Raw genomic sequence first — 17651 nt, 5'->3', positions numbered from 1 at the left:
TTTCATTCAAACTATGATTTTAAGCCTTTCCATATTCTATCTCAATGTGCTTTAAAACCCTTCTTTAAAGTATTTTTAGTAATGAATTTGATAAAATAAATTTGGCTGTGGTACAAAGGATATTACCCATTGCAAATGTGCAAAAGGAATGATTTACATAATTTTGAAAGATGAGTGCAATTCATAAAGAAACACTGTGGGGAAAAAAGTCAAAGAGAAAAAGAACTTGAATACTGGAAGTACTAAAGGAGAGATTCATTTTTTTTTAATTAACCAAAAACAAACAGGATTTACCACATAAAATCTAATTCTATTTTTATGAATCGCTCAGGGATACTAATACAAGTTTCTGTCAGCAGATCAAGTCCCCATTGACTGTAATCTATTTCAGTCCCAAAATGTATTCTTGCTTTGTGGATAATAGGTAACCTCCTTGGTGCCATTTTTAGATCAGCCCGTCGGTAAACATTAAGCAGAAAGCATGTTAACATTTTTCAGGATCAGCTAAGCCTTTAGCAAAGTGGGTTTCTTGCTTGCCGAAGCAGCAATAGTGAGCTAACCACAGGGGAGAGTGTCTGTTGATGCTCTGCGTCTGTATAAGCTTCAATTGCTTCCAGTCAAAATTAAATAAATAAACTAACAAAACAATCCTACTGAGAGTATTAAGATGCCCATAGAGGGTATGTTTCCATCAGCCCCAGGCACACTGAGTACAGGTCCAAGGTTTTGACATTCTCAGCTCCAACCTAAATTTTTGTCTTGAAAACAAACAAATAAATTTTAAAATGCTAATCACTGTAATCACTAGGACAATTTCTAATTACCTATTTTCCTGTCAAAAAGAAAAAGTTGATAAAGGAAATTGTTAAGTCAGATCTAAGTCTCATCTTCACTTCAAAAGACCGTTTTTGACTTTTTTAAACCGTTTTTAACCAGAACAAATGGTCTTTTCATATGGTTCAACCTAATAAAAATGGGCTTTTTTCAAAACAAGTTGCAGGTCATGGAAGGGGAAGCCATGAAGGTCAAGTGCTCAGCCCACACTTTCTCCATTCATCACTGCTGCCCGTGTTTTTTTAAAGTTTATCTTTTTTTTTCTTTTTTTTTTTTGAGAAAGAGTGAGAGAGAGGGGTGGGAAGGGGCAGAGAGAGAGGGAAAGAGAGAGAATCTCAAGCAGGGTCTGTACTGGCAGCAGTGCAGGAACCGTGACATCATGACCTGAGCTCAAATCAAGAATCAGATTGCTTAACCAACTGAGTCACTCAAGCGCCCCACTCCGTACTTTTTAGTGGCAGATCTGCCCTAAGAATATAACTATCAAGTTACTATATGGTTTCCAGCTCTTGCTTACTTTCTGTGGAAGCATCTTGAAGCTCCACGAGGCCTCCTTTTCTCACCGTCCAAGCAGGATGCCTTTCTAAGACCTTCTCCATTCAAACCAGCTCTCAGGAGGGTATCAGTTATAACCTTCTCCCACATACAACCAGAGAACTTTTCCTTGTGTTCCAGCTATAGCCTGGACAGTACAGTTGAACAGGCCTCTCACTTCCCATCTAGTAGCCTGTCTATATCAGTAGCCAGAGTAACCCAAATAAGACTGAGTCAAAGTCACAGCCCATTAAAAAGGCAGGGATAATAGTTTCTTCATATGGTAGACTTCCAAAGAAACCAGGTGGTTTGGGGTCAAGAAATGAGTCCTACAGATTCCCTTCAGTAATCCCCAAACTTGGTGTGAGCCTCAAAAAGTAAAAAAGCAATACTGGAATGGGAGTTTGGGGTTTCTCTCTATTATTGTGGTCATCTAGGACTTCTCTTTCCTGTCACTATTATTATTACTAATACATTACAGAGACCACATTGCATTCATTCTTTCTTTCATCCATGGACTCAATCAGCAAATATTGGATGAGCATTTACTGGGTGCCAGGCTCTATGCTAAATATTGGTCCAAAAGTTTGTATTCTTAAAGACTTGTTAAAAAAGTCTGTCCAGATGTTCACATATGCTCACAGCTCATTAAACTAGAAACAAAACTATCCCATTTTGTCTGTGAAGAGTTGACTTTCCACTATTTGAATACAGAGTCCGTACCACCTTTTGCCACGTTCTCTTTGAAAATGTTAATCCTCAAGTGCCAAAGATGTGGCTGAAGAGAAAGTATGGATGTGTTAAGTGATGGGGATCCTTCTTCCTTCATATGTCCTCCTTTTATTTTAATGGTATGGTTTTCCCCTTTCAAGGGACCCCTTGATATCCCCAGTAAACGGATTAGGTTTAGACAATCCTTTCAGAGAGGCAAAAATAGAAAGTGCTATCAGAGAAACTAAACCACACCCTCATCCTCACACCCCCATTTCTTTCTTTGAATCTCTTAAAGACAGTTTTTCTCTGACTCTGGAGCCCACACTGTTTCTTTCTTCTTTTCTCTTTCTTTCTTTCTTCCTTCCTTCCTTCCTTCCTTCCTTCCTTCCTTCCTTCCTTCCTTCCTTCCTTTTCTTATGTTTATTTTTCAGAGAGAGAGAGAGAGAAAGAGAGAGAGAGACCGTGAGCAGAGGGAGGGCAGAGAGAGAGAGAGGGAAACAGACTCTGAAGCAGGCTCCAGGCACCAAGCTCTCAGCACAGAGCCCAGTGCAGGGCTCGAACTCATGAACTGCAAGATCATGACCTGAGTTCAACTGACAGAGCCGCCCAGGCACCCCACAACTGTTTTCAATTAGTCAAACAAAAAGCAAGTAAAAGTAATTTTTTAAAGTTTTTAATTTTTTTATGTTAGAGAGAAAGAGAGCAAATGAGTGAGGGGAGAAAGGCAGAAAAGAGAGAGAATCTGAAGCAGGCTCCATGCTCAGCACAGAGCCCAATGCAGGACTTGATCCCATGACCCTTGGATAGTGATCTAAGCTGAAGTCAGGAGTCAGACGCTCAATCCACTGGACGATCCAAGCACCTCTAAAATTTTGTTTCAGCCAAACTTCCCCCAGAAGAGAGAGACAGAGAAAGAGCTTGAAAGAGAAGCCAAATTCACTGGACTACATGGTTGGGGATCATGAGACTGGAAAGAATAAATCAGTCTCCACGCTGGTCATCTATACAAAGACGTTGAAGTTCCAAAAATTGAAGTCAAAGTACAAGAGAGAGAAACAGAGGGAGCAAGAACAGAACTTTGCAGAATAGCTAAGAGGAATATGAAAATTTAGGGTCACTAATAAGAGGGGCTTTGTGAAAGAATAAGATGTGTTATTCAGGCAACGAAGCTAGGCAGGATCTTGTGAAATCTGAAATACTAGAATGTAGAAAACCATATCATGCCATAATATCTGAGTGCAAAGTGCCTTGTCCTTAAATTGACCAAAATAGATAATAATCTTCGACCAAAGATATCTTTATGCATAATATCCTCTAATTCATTTAAGTGAAATGAAATAAGTAATATGCAAACTGATAATTCTTGAAACTTCTGAAACATCTGAGGCTGAGTGAAAAGCTAGAGATTTAGCTATGTATATTATGTTGTGAGAAATTAGTCCCTCAAAATAGCAAAAGGGAAATTGGCAGCTTTGCTAAATAAACCAGAAGGAATGAATAATCTTACATAGTAGCTTAGGGAAAAGAATTTGCTGGAAAATGTAGCTAAACATTGAGGGAATTTGTTTCAAGCAGCTGTAATTTTTGAAGCTGATTTTTTTTCACTCTTGAAGAAGGGCTGGTTCACCTACATTACTAACAGAGATGGAAAAAGATCACAAAATTAATAAAAACTTGAAATGCCATTTAAAAAAATACTTTTAGGGGGACCTGGGTGGCTCAGGAGGCTGAGCATTTGATGTTGACTCAGGTCACGATCTCACAGTTTGGTTTGTGAGTTCGAGCCCCACGTTGGACTTTGTGCTGACAGTTTGGAACCTGGAGCCTGCTTCAGATTCTGTCTCCCTTTCTTTCTGCCCCTCCTCTGCTTGTTCTCTTTCTCTCTCTCTCTCCCTCAAAAATAATCATTAAAAATAATAAAAAATAAATTAAAGCACTTTTAATAAAATTTCACTGATTAAATATGTGGTTCCTTCATATATTACTGTCCCTGGCACCCGAGTCTGTATCTTAATTGTATGAAGAATGAAATCAATCAGTAAGTATTACTCAAATACTTGCTAGGTGCTTCACAAATTTGTGCCAGATGTGCTGGATAAATAATGGATTAAATGGAGAAGTCATAAAAATTCCAGTAATATAGGAATAGTTTATTAGTCCTATAGCAATTCCAGAACGATCCTTAGGCTAGTCCATAAATATCACAAAAAAAACTAATGGTATTTATAGGAACGAGCTAGCTCATTTCCTTGCTATTCTCCTGCATCTGCTGACCTTTGGTAAAATACACCTCATTGGTAGGCTGAGTTCTCCCACCATGCCCTCCCAAGTTTGAGATGTTTCTTAAAACATTCCTTGATCCCTACAGAGTATTTGCCCCTCTTGATTATTTATATCACTATACTCTGCCACCTGATATAGTATAAATTCATTTAGAGCAAAAACTCACTCTTGAACTCCTTTAAAATTTTCCTTACAACATTTAAAACAATTCTTCTGAATAAATATTCTAAGTAAACATTGTTAATTGAAGATATAAACATGTGTAAGACAGGCTATTTCAAATAAAAAAAAACGGTAATACTTTTGAATGTTTTTGAATGTTTAAAATGTCAAAAAGTGGTAAAACTATGGACTGCTCTATAGTTTGTCGAAATGACTGCATTGAATCTATTTGTCATTTTTAGCCTTGAAATGGATCTCGTGTATTTCATGTATTTTATGCAAAGCTGGGCATGTGGAGAGTGTGCCTACTTTTCTGTGATTTGGGCTTCTATGTAAACTAAACAAACTACTAGCTAAGGGATAGGGCTTGTTTATAAACGGGATAGAGTTTCAAAGTATGGCTTAGCCTTTCAACAATGTGAACATTAAAAGAGCCCTCGGGAAAGCAGGAAATGGGGCGGAGAATGAGTATGTGGTGGTAGACACAGCAGAGGGTCCGTAGTGGCGGTCTTGGGTTGTACCCACAGTGGCAATTCCTAGCGGTTGTAAACTCCCCTTGGCAGCCAGACTTCCTGGGCTTAAATCTTGGCTTGGACAAATCACTTAGGCCTCTCTGTGCTTCAACTTCCTCATCTGTCAGATAGGATGAAGGTCAGACAGGACCGCTGTGACAATTATATGAGTTAATATATGTAAAATGCTTATAATACTCTCTGGCACTTGGCAACATAGTATCAGTTGATGCTTTTATTGCCATTGGAGTAGTCTGATTTTTGCTACATAGGTGAGCATAAAATAACTTGAATATTTAATTTCATCTGATTCAGTGAACCCAAAAAGAATCATCCTCCTTCTAATCAGTTTTACTGGAGTAAGCCATGTTAAAGAGTATAAAGCAAGCTGGCATTAGTTTTAGAGAGTGAATGAGTTTGTAGTAACATGGATTTTTCAATTTGAAGGAAGTTTATATATTATCTTGCCTAACTTGTTCATCTGACAGAGAAGTGCAAGCCCAAATATTGGGCTGTGTTATTAAAACTACATTGGAGAACTGAAAGTAAAGACAAAATTCCTTTATGCCTCCTTGTTTTCTCTAGTGAGAGGCAGCACCGTGCATTTGAAAGTGTCCTAAAACACTTCACCGAGGCTTATTTTCCTCAGCCATAAAATTATGTGTATAACAACACAACAATTCATCCTGGGGCTCACTGTAGAAATTAAAGCTAACATATATAAAGTAACTAGCACTATATATTATACACATACACATATGTATAGGATATATATATATATACATATACATATATGCACACACACATTTATATGGTACCTTATAGACAATAAAAAAAATGATGATGATCATGGTAATGACATGATACCTCCCCAAATTCTATGTAATATATAAATAGACTTCACAGCCCCTTCCTTTGCCATGATATTTGTAAACATAGAATACATGGAAATAAAAATTAGATTTACTATTAACCTATATCACACNTAAACATAGAATACATGGAAATAAAAATTAGATTTACTATTAACCTATATCTATACTACACACACAGAGACACAGACACACACACACACACACACACACACACACACACCCTACACTGTATTACACTAAGTTTATAAGATGCCTTACTCTTTCCTTGAACACTACCTAATATATCTTGCCTTCCTAATGCAGCATTAAAATTATGGCATTTCACATTCTGGGGGAATAAAGAGACTAAATTTTTAATTATGCTGTTAATGTTGGCATTTTTCTTCCCGTGTGATTATTACCAATAGTCACCAAAATATGCACAATGTGGTTTAAATGAGCTACTAAAACTGATTGCTTCTCCTCCATTTGACATTTTAATGATGTCTCTTAACTTGCCACTTTTTGCATTTCAAAAAAATAAGTGAAGTCTCAGCTGAATTCTCTGTGATATAACTTATCATTACACCCTCTGCTTCTCCTTCACAGCATTTTGTACATTAATCATTATTTAATTATTTGAAATTAATCATTGAATGCTGACCTTCCCTACTATTTTCATATCTATGAAGGGAGTGAGTACAGTATTCCCAGCATACTGACACCTAATAGGTATTTCATAAATATAATAGGTTCCTGGGGCGCCTGGGTGGCTTAGTCGGTTAAGCGTCCGACTTTCGCTTAGGTCATGATCTCGTGGTTTGTGGGTTCGAGCTCCGCGTCGGGCTCTGTGCTGACTGCCAGCTCAGAGCCTGGAGCCTGTTTCAGTCTGTGACTCCTTCTCTCTCTGACCCTCTTTCTCTCTCTCACGCTGTCTCTTTCTCTCTCTCTCTCCTAGAAATAAATAAAACATTAAAAGAAATAAATATAATAGGTTCCCAATATGTAATTGAATATAGTATTTCAGCAGATAAGTCTAAGGTAGCAGTGAAGATTTGAGAGTAAGTTCCCACTACTAAAAGTATGCGTGTACTAATCTAAAACCAGGACTCAGACCACACTTCTATAGACTAAATATGCTACTAACTCACAAGACTAACAGCCTCTCTCTCTCACTAGAAAACACTCGTAGGTCTTGTCTTTGAATCCTCTGTGCCCTGCATGGTGACTGTGCATAGCAGTTGCTTGGTAAACGCTTGTTAAATGACTAGATTTGTTATCAAGGGTTAGCAACAAGACAATTCCTCATGATTCTGCACAAGACATGTAACAAAACGAAAAGATAAAAAATATGGCCAGAGATGAAACAAAATTCCCTTATTCTTGACATAAATCATATAGTTTAGTAATTGTGCGATTAAGCAATGACTCAATGCCTAAAAAGAATTACTAACTACAGAACATCCTGTACTGAATAAGGTATGGGCTTGGGGAGGTACAATTTCTATAAGATTTAAAGAATGTCATTAAACTAGTGTCACGAACATACATAAACGTCAAGTGAACTGAGAGCGCTGCTTCATGTCCTTTTTCAAACTGCCAGGGAAATTTTAAACTAAGTTAAGAAATGAAAGAGATATGGACAAATGGAAAAATGAAAGTTTTTTTGCATGTTAGCTTAAACTATTTAAAGAACAGCATTTCTAAGAGGAGTTTTGAGAATGATTAAAATGAAAATCTGAAACTGACCTAGTTTATACATCCTGTTGCAATGAAATGAAGCTTGTGTATTACCAACCACTAGGAAACCATTGTATTTAACGTTGATGTTGCTAATAGTCATTGACGTGTGTTAAGTGGTATGACTAAAATGGACAAAAGACAACAAATAGTGCTTTCCTCTTTTTTTTTATTTTTTAAGTGTTTTATTTATTTTTGAAAGAGAGAGAACGAAACAGAGCGCAAGTGGGGGAGAGGCAGAGAGAGAGGGAGACACAGAACCTGAAGTAGGGTTCAGGCTCTGAGCTGTCAGCACAGAGTCCGACACAGGGCTCAAACTCACGAATCGAGAGACCATGACCTCAGCTGAAGTCAGATGGTTAACCGATTGAGCCACCCAAGTGCCCCAATGCTTTCCTCTTAATACACAGTTGCACTTGTAGCTTTTTGTTTTGTTTTATTTTTGTTTTCAAAGTGTCCTCCTCAGGGTGCGCCTGGGTGGCTTAGTTGGTTAAGCATCCGACTTTTGCTTAGGTCATGATCTCACGGTTCATGGGTTTGAGCCCCGCGTCGGGCTCTGTGCTGACAGCTAGCTCAGAGTCTGGAGCCTGTTTCAGAGTCTGTGACTCCCTCTCTCTCTGACCCTCCCCTGCTCACGCTTTCTCTCTCTCTCTCTCTCTCTCTCTCCTAGAAATAAATAAAACATTTAAAAAAAAAAAAAACAGAGTGTCCTCCTCAGTTCTCTATTGTGGCCCATGAGGTAAGTTCCACTGTCGACAAGTGTATCTCAGAATGCTAAGACTGAATATCTGCTGTTCTAGATGCTCACAGTGACTGGGCTCTAGCTCACTACTAACATCTGTTTGATGTTCACATTTACTCAGGTGAGAAAGACCTTTGCATAAAAGACAAATGTTTTTGGACATGGTTGATAAATATATAATTTCAGAAGCACCACATTTTCCATTGTCTGATTCCTATAGTTGACTCCTTATAATCCATCAATAAACTGTAATTGCACTGTGCTGTGTGAGAAAATAGAATAAAGCCACAATCAATTTTATTAAGGAGCTTGCCATGTAAGCTAGGTAAATATAGCAATCACATATGAAACAATTTACTAATGCAAAATACTTTAGGATATTATAAATGATAAATTTTGTGATACATATTTTAAATGTTGAAGATGCTTCAAGAAATAAAGGATAATAATAATCACATGATTATTTACTGGGCACTGAGCTTGCACTATGTACTTTACATGTATGATGTTATCTAACCCTCACGATAACCCTTTTCAGTAGGTTCTATTATTATCACCCCCAATTTTTAAATATGGATCCTTGAGACCATGTCCTTGAGATCCCTGGGCTCAGTCAGAATGAGATACATATATGGGAAATATGGCTTGAGATTAAATTTGAACAATGGGTAGTAAAAAAGGAGATTCTCATGAGTGCACTTGAATTATTGAATCCAAGAGGAACCATTAATTATTTATTTTTTATATCATCTTTTTCTTAAAGACTCTAAGTAGAGCAAATAGCTCTCTAATTTTATAAATACCTTTGTAAGAAGGGTGCTTGGGTGGCTCTGTCCGTTAAGCATCTGGGTTTTGGTCTCAGCTCGGGTCATGATCTCACAGCTCATGAGATGGAGCCCCACATCATGTTCTGTACTGAGAGCAAAGAGCCTGCATGGAATTCTGTCTCCCTCTCTCTCTGCCCCCCCAAATAAGTAAATTAAAAAACATATCTAAAAAGTGTCCTTGTAAGAATCTATGAAATGTCCATGAAAAATAGTTACAGTGAAAAGGAAACAAAGAAATTGAATAGATGGGGAAGGAAAGGTATGCTGTAATTTGAAAGCAGAAAAATCATTATCGTGTGAAGGGAGACAATACCCTGCTATGAAGATTGCCACTGTCTAAACTTGAACTAATTTAGCTCATTCCTTAAATGCGGATCACTGTTCTTCTCTGTTCTAGTGAATGATGCCACCACCATCTCATCCTCCATTTCCACCACTCAACATTTCTAATCCATCATTATAGCTTTAGCCTTGGAAGTATGGGTTTTGTTGGCCCAACCCTGCAACTTACATGATTTTGGGAGGATCACTTGATCCCTATCAATTTCCTTATTGGTAAAACATGGATTACAACAGGACACATTTTCTAAGTTTTTTAAATTAAGTTATGTATACAGTGTCTGTAAAAGTTCCTGTCACTGACATGTAAAAAGCATTCAGAATATTTTGCTATTGTTATTATTCATAAAAATATGAACAAAAGACTATTGGGTTGATTATTTTATGCATGTATACAATATATACATTCTAATGACTATTATTCATAAGTATATCATAAATTAAATACTATGAAACAGAGTTTAAATAAAAGAGAACAAGTTTTACATTCTGATAACAGCTGAATTAATCTAAATATTGGTTTACATTTCTTGACTACATAACTTAACAATTCCCTCATTTGTGAAATAGTTATCCTGATCATGAAATACATGTAAAGCATATCACATAGTACCTGACCCCACAATTTAAAAGCCGAAATAATTTTAGTCATTATAGCATTGGAGTTTTTTCACAAGATACAACATATACTCATAAATGCATGCTTTTTAACTGAACAAGGACTATAGGGCATATTTTCAAATATACCTTTTTAAAAATATGATTTTAAGAAATCCTCACTTTTTATAGTTATTTTCTAAGCCATCCTATTAATCCAAATCACCTGCATCATAGAGGTGCTCTAAGAAGTAGAAAGGATATGAAAGTGTACAACCACAACAATGAAGCTCAACTCAAATACTGGAAAGACAGAATCAAAGGCAGACTTAAGGTAATTAAGGTAAGAGAAGACATATCCAAGCTGCCCATAGTTGGCCTTACATTCTGCCAATCAGCCTTTTTTCCTTGCTTCATGAATATTCCATAAACCACATGCTTTCCAATTCCCAAAGATCAGAAGTGGTCACCATACACCTCTGCCAGGCCATTAACTGGCCATAGGACACATATGGTGACAATGAATCAAACCACTAGTGACCTTACCCAAAGAAATGAATTACCAAATGTCATGTAGTCTCTGAGACCAATTCCAAATAAGGAGTTTAAGCACATTTTAAACAAAGGCAGCGTCGTTCAATAAGTAAACAGTCATACAAGTTGGAATACATATTTGAATAAGCAAATTTCAGCTATCTGATTAGAATTTCTACTGAAACGCCAAACCTTATATATTTTTAGAATATTTCCTTCCAATAATATATTTTAAAATTTTACTCTTAACATATTCTTTCTCCTCCTAAATTTTCTTCCCCTTCCCTCCCTCCTTGCCTCTCTCTTTCTCTCTCTCTCTGTTCTCCCCACTCTCCCTCTCTCAATTTTAATGTGTTTTCAACCTTCAAAGTTGAACTTGATACTAACGCCATTCAATAACAACTGACATTCCAATGCCAGCTATGCTCTGGCAGCAATCTGGAGTTAGGAGGATGGGCTAACCCATTAATCACTGTCTTTGGAATACAGATATTCTCCAAGTAAACTGCTGTGGAGATCTGGGTTGTCATACATAAACAGTCACATATTGTAGAGGACAGGAGCCTATGATGCATATTTTGACCAGATTTCCTTCACAACCTTTAAATACTATGGATCTATGCTCTCAAAAACAAATTTAATCTTCTTGACTCTTGTTATGTCATTTGCACACAGGTTGTGGCCCTTCCTGCCAAGAGGAGTTACTGAATCAGAGTGGACTTAGCCAAGTGCATGTGCTCAACCAAGCACTCATTGGCAATGACAACTACTCCAGCCAAGTGATGTGTTTAAAGGAACAAAGAGAAGATTATTGGCTCTCTTCCCACCTTTGGAAATTCTGCAAAATACATGGATCCTGATTAAGTGGTACTTTTAACTATAATATTCCATTATGCACTAGTGTAAGTTCACTTTGCAAAAATTAAAAGAAGTATGCCAATTCATCACAAATAGAAAAATTAGATATATAAAATATGTCTCCAAATACAGAATCTCTGGACTTGTGCAATCCAGGGGATGGGGGAAGTTAACAGCTACATGGGAGAGTCAGAATGTCTTGCACTTTCAACATTATTAGGAAATCGTCAGTAGAAATACATTGTTTTAAAACTTAAAATTAACCACTAGTTATATAAAGATATGATAGTTTCCAAAGTACATGAAAAAATAAAGAGTAAGGATCTTAGCAATAAAAATACATAACAAAGGCTAATATTAAGAAAGAACACCAAAAAATATTAAAATCAGACAAAATAGAATTCAAGGGAAAAGGTATTATATGGAAGCAAAAATACATATACTGATACAAAAATTGAGCAGATATGAATTTTTACATGATAAATATCAGAATATCAAAGTGTATAAAACCAAAAAGTTAAAATGCAAAAAAAAAAAAATCAACACAATCTCATAGTATTGGGAGAATTGTTTGTGTCTTTCTTATTTGAAAAATCAAGAAGACAAGAGGTGATTTCTTAGACAAATGAAATAATAATGTTTTAAGTAAAACTGATTTAATAACAAGAAATCAATTTCTTTGAAACCGCCATCAAACTTTTATAAGGTTTGAACATAATTCAGAGCACAATGGAAGTATGATAACATTTATGCTTATACAGGTAACATTTCTGAACACAATGTGATACAACTAGAAATAAACAGTGGAGCTAAATAAACAAACCAACTCCACTTTGCAAATTTTAATATTATCTTCCCAATACTGTAGAGAAAAACAGTCATGAAATTATAGAATACTTTGCAAATAATTATGGTAATATATATCCAAAGTTATTAACTAACTATGAGCAAGGCTGTACGCAGTACAGCTCATTGCAATAAAGGAAACTATTATTAAAGAAAAAACAGTAAAAATAAATTACTAAGAATTAACCAAGAAGCTAGAAAAGAGTAACGTAATTAACCTATAAAAAGATGGAAGTGAAATACATCACAAATCAACAATTAGAACACAGAAAGTTAATAAACAAACAAACAGATAACTAAATATCCAAGGCTTATTTTTTTTAAAGGAATGGTAAATAGAATTTTTCTACCAAGGCCTCAATACAAGAGAGCAAAGCAACTAAAATGACAATAAAAGCCAGAGATGGCATAAATCTACCCACAGGTAATGGGAAAGGGCCAAAATTGCAGATAACCAGTTTTTTAACTGAAAAATATACAAAATCCATTCTAATGATTTTGAAAATCTTGCGAAATGAGTTATTCTAAAGGAAAATGTAAACTATTTAAATTGACTTAATGGAAAGGGCAGTAATTTCCCTATCTGCACACACACCATTCTTAAAGAACCAGTGCCTGAAGCTCAATAGGAGGTATAGACTGTTGAAACTTCACCAGTTAATTCCTGCCAGAGCAAGCACCGAACTTAATTTGTTCTAAGGCCATCTTCCTGCAGAGGACTTCCCGGACCACCTGGCTGCCCTCCATCTTCCCGCGGAGGACTTTACTGACCACCTGTATTCTGAATGGTACCCCAGCCCTCTCACAATGCATACATGCTTCCTTCCTCTTAGGTGCTTCCTTGCTATTGCAGACTGTCAGCATCTAACACGCTGCACGTTTTATTATTTATGCTTAAAAAAAACTTTTAATGTTTATTCATTTCTGAGAGACAGAGAGACACAGAGGGGATGGGGGGTGAGGGGCAGGGAGAGAGGGAGACAGAATCCAAAGCAGGCTCAGCCGTCAGCACAGAGCCCATCTGGGGGCTTGAACTCACAGACCCCAGAGAGGACCAGGAGATCATGACTTAGGCTGAAGGTGGATTCTTAACCAACTGAGCCACCCAGACACCCCTATTTATGCTATTTTAAATCATCTGTCTCCCTCTTCTCATTCTACATACATAAATGTAAGCTCCATAGAGCAGGACATTTGGGGGGGGGGGTTACATACACTGTTGATTCTCAGCCCAAAACACAGTCTGTCACATGGTTGGCGCTGAATGTGTATTTGTTGAAGAGTTAGCAAATGAAGGAATTAATGAATGATTTAACAAATAAAGGGAATGAGTTTTATCTACACACAATAAAGTTGATAATTTGGTTATACTATGATTGGTGAGTAGATCACTACTCGTGGCAACTACAATAAGGCTGCGGATAAGTGACCACAGACACATGTCTGCTGAGTCAATAAAGAGGCTGAGTAGAGTGAGGGTAAGAAAGAGATGGAGGAAGAGAGGGAGAAGGAGGTAAAGGAAGAGGAGCTGCCTGTTGGCTTCCTTGTTTTCATGAAGAGCTTGCTATTTTTGTGCAACTGGAGTCTGTGAGGAAAAAGTCACTTTAAAACTTTTTTAAATTGCAGAATCACTAATGTGCTCAATGTAAATTACAGTAGCTCTTAGGTTTTTACATCCTTCTATGTCTGTCCCTTTAGGACAAGAATTTTCCATCTTGGGCGTACATCAACTACAACTGTGGGTCTTCTTGTTTATTGCTTTTATTTTCTTGTTTAATACAAGGGCACAGGCCCCTCCAGCCCCATGGGATAGTTCTAACGTGGGATCATGTTAAGAACTGCTGCTTTATTTTGTTCAATGAACTCTACCAAAATGCCTTCTCAACCCACTCAAAGATATCCACAGGTTCCTCTTAATAGTACACATAAGATTTTACCTGTCAAAATCTTTTAATTCTGACAGGAAGTTTCAAACAACTAGCCCCCTGTAAATCTAGCTCATCCATTCTGTTTAATTTTTAGGCCATTAATCACTGTGCTAAAGTTGAAATTTACAATTATTCTTTTATATCTTTCTGGACTTTAAATGACTTACACATTGTTATTGGGATTTTCAAATTTTCTGTTTATCCCCCTGGGCAATGCAAATCTGACCAAAAAGCTGAAATCCTCAATGGAAAGAGATTAGGTCAAATACCTGCAGAGGTGTTTCAGGATGCTTTTCTTTCAGCACTGGAGCAGCTGGGATTTCCTGGGGGGCTTTTGATGACTTCTTTTTGGCTTTTTCCATTTGAATATTGGTAAAATAATTGACAGCAGCAAACTCAATAAGTGCAGAAAATACGAAAGCAAAGCAGACAGCTATAAACCAATCCATGGCAGTAGCATAGGACACTTTGGGCAAAGAATGCCGGGCACTGATGCTCAGTGTGGTCATGGTGAGGACTGTGGTTATTCCTTCAAAAGCAAAAGAGCAAAGAGACAAAATACTTTACCATTATTTTTATGGAAACAAACCAACAAACCAACAAACCTAGGTATTTGGTGGGGGAGGGGTCACAAAGTTTACAATATCTCAGACCAAACCATCTTTGGTGGAAGGTTCAAATCCTAGTGGTTCAGTGAAATTGGCACGGGTTTTTGAGTAAGAGACAGATATAATTAAAATCCTGCCTCTACTAATACTTGGCTCAGTGCCACCTGGATTAAGTAAGGAAAACTCACTGGGCTTCATTTGATACTTACCTTTTGGGTTTACTATAAAAATTACAAATATACAAGGCACCTATCATATGTTGGACTGGTATTAGTATCTGTGCCAGCATATCTGAGAAAGTCAACACACCCACCTAACAGGAAGTGTTACTTATCAAAGTGCTTATTCTCAACCAGGAGTGAGAAGTTGATAGCATTGTAATTTGGAGCATCAGAATTTATGGGATAGACATGGACCATTGCTATTGAGAATCATTACCAGAAAAAGCATGAATTATAGATATTTATAATCTTTAAGTGAATATTACCTATTGAATTAAGATATAATAAAATAATAATCTAGTTGTGAAAGAGCTTAATTTATAAAAAGCAATGAAGGTAGATTTCTGGAAAAATTGATTTCTAGAATAATTTGGTTTTAAAAATATTGGACTTCTACCATGCAGGAAAATCTCTGCAATAAGAATAGAGGTGCTTCTCTTTCTTGATAGGCAGGAAAATCTTTGCCATAAGAATAAAGGTACTTCTCTTTCATCAATAGGCTTCCAAAGCATATCATTTCCAGAGAAGCCTTCTCCTCAACCTGAAAAAAAGGTTAGTCCTCATTCTCAGTATAAAAATTCCACTTGCCACTGGAACTATAGAGAAATGCATTATTTAAAGATGCTAATAGTTGTCTCCTTCTGCATCTTTATCTATCTGTATATTTAATCTATGTTATCTAGTTAAGCTTGAAAATTTCTATGAGAATTTACTAGATCCATTTAAAATCATTCTATATAATGCTCAGAATAGCTCCTCAACTGACACACCCAGATGTTTGGGGATGAGGAGGCGAAAGATGATGATGATGATGAATGATGACAACAACGATGATGATGGAGACACCTAACCTATGTTCCAATCTATGTCAATCCTTAGTTGACAGCCAAATAAGACATGTCAAACTGAAGAATTAGTGAGCTCCATGCAATAAAGGAATAATAATATTTGAACTTAGAGAAAAACTATATTGTCTTCTCAACTCAGAATTTAATTATATTCTGCCTTGTTCCCTAATTATTCCATGTAGGTAAGCCTGTTTCCACAACTTGATTTGGTGTAGCCTTCTTGTGGGCAGAAATGTCTAACATTTCTTCAGGATTTACCATACTTCAGTTAATGCTGGATACATGAGAAAGGCATAAGAAGTAAAAACTCATTTTTTCACCTCCTCACTAACCCATTTTTTCTCTAGTCCCCTCTGAATTGCCAATTTTAGGACATAAAAAATTAAAGCTATTGTGCAGTATATAAACTATAGATCTTTTTAAAATATTCCATAAACAAAGAAAGAAATTTGAGGATTTCACTGTATTCCCTTTTGAAAAAATAATTGTGAGGTTGTTTTAGAATTTTATTTGTTTCAAACAGATTTTAAAATGTTTTTTGGGTGAAATAAAGAGATATTGAAATAGCTAGAAAATGGAGTATTGTGACTTTATTGGACTTCAATTCAGAAAGAGAACTTTGAACTTTTAGGCCTCCATTTTGAATCTCAGAAAAAATGTCAGCTTTCCCATGCTGTCTGTGAGATGTAAATTAATTTTAAAAATTTTAGTTACAAAGTTTGAAGATAAATCAAAGTTTTTCTTCTTGTTCACTAAAATTTAAGTTTAATGGTCTATTAAGAATTCAAAAATGTTCTACAACTTCCTTATTTCCTCTACTAAAAATTATGCTGAAGGCACTTGGAAATAAAATATGAACAGTGCAGCCTAAATAAGAATACTACCTCAGAACTCAAAAAATTCCATAAAGCATGTGATAACCAAAAAGGAAAACTAAAACTCAAATATAAGCAATTTGGGATTTCCCATGTCACTTTGAACAATTATTTTTATGTGCTATACAATTTCTCTCACAGACCTGAAATAATCTTCTCCTGCTATCATTTAAAGAAATTCCTTTGTTAATGCTAAGTAAGTAGGATATTAATGCAATTATTGAGCCATGAGTCCTCAAATTTCTTTCTGATCGTTAAGGAGGGTAGGTCACCAGTTTCATGAAGATGTTACATTATACTATGGACATAAATGCAAAAAGTCCTGGATATGTGGCCACATTCCATTCCTTTTTTTTTTTTGCTGATTTGAATCAGTTTGATTTTAAAGTCTGTAGACTAGCCCTTGAAGGGTATATGATACTATGGTTCATATTTTCTGACTATTGGCAAAGTTAGGAACAGTAGCCTGCATAAACAATTGGCTAAGTGTTTGAAGTTGCCATCCCTTTCTTTAGTCATNTAAATAAACTATAAAAAAAATTAAAAAAAAAAGAAGTTCTGTCTGCCTGGTGATCAAATTTAAAGAAAGCGCTAGCATGGCAGGAATGTGCTTATTACAGCTGTTTTTATACAGAGCATTTGGTTAAATAAATACTAAAAGAATAGAAAACAGAAGCCATCCCTTCGGATAAGAAGCCATGCTTCCTCTGCATCTAAGAAGACAGTGCATCTGTCTAAATGGCTTTGCTGGCAACTACCCTGAAAACATTTCAACAACCATAGAATTTTTTTTTT

At 36.3% G+C, this 17651-nt stretch overlaps 1 protein-coding gene across 1 annotated transcript in view; it reads right to left on the bottom strand.

Annotated features, from left to right (window-relative positions):
- GABRA4 (gamma-aminobutyric acid type A receptor subunit alpha4) overlaps window positions 1–17651 on the bottom strand; it is a 67873-nt gene that overhangs the window by 23809 nt on the left and 26413 nt on the right. The window contains exon 8 of the mRNA XM_077757709.1: window positions 14574–14833. Coding sequence (XP_077613835.1) covers window positions 14574–14833 — 260 coding nt within the window. The remainder of the gene's footprint in view (window positions 1–14573; window positions 14834–17651) is intronic.

This window comes from Crocuta crocuta, unplaced genomic scaffold (genome assembly GCF_008692635.1).
Source record: "Crocuta crocuta isolate KB4526 unplaced genomic scaffold, BGI_CrCroc_1.0 scaffold282, whole genome shotgun sequence".
Lineage (NCBI taxonomy): Eukaryota > Metazoa > Chordata > Mammalia > Carnivora > Hyaenidae > Crocuta > Crocuta crocuta.
The sequence above is the reverse complement of the archived record's forward strand: the minus strand, read 5'-3'. Positions and strand labels throughout refer to the sequence as shown.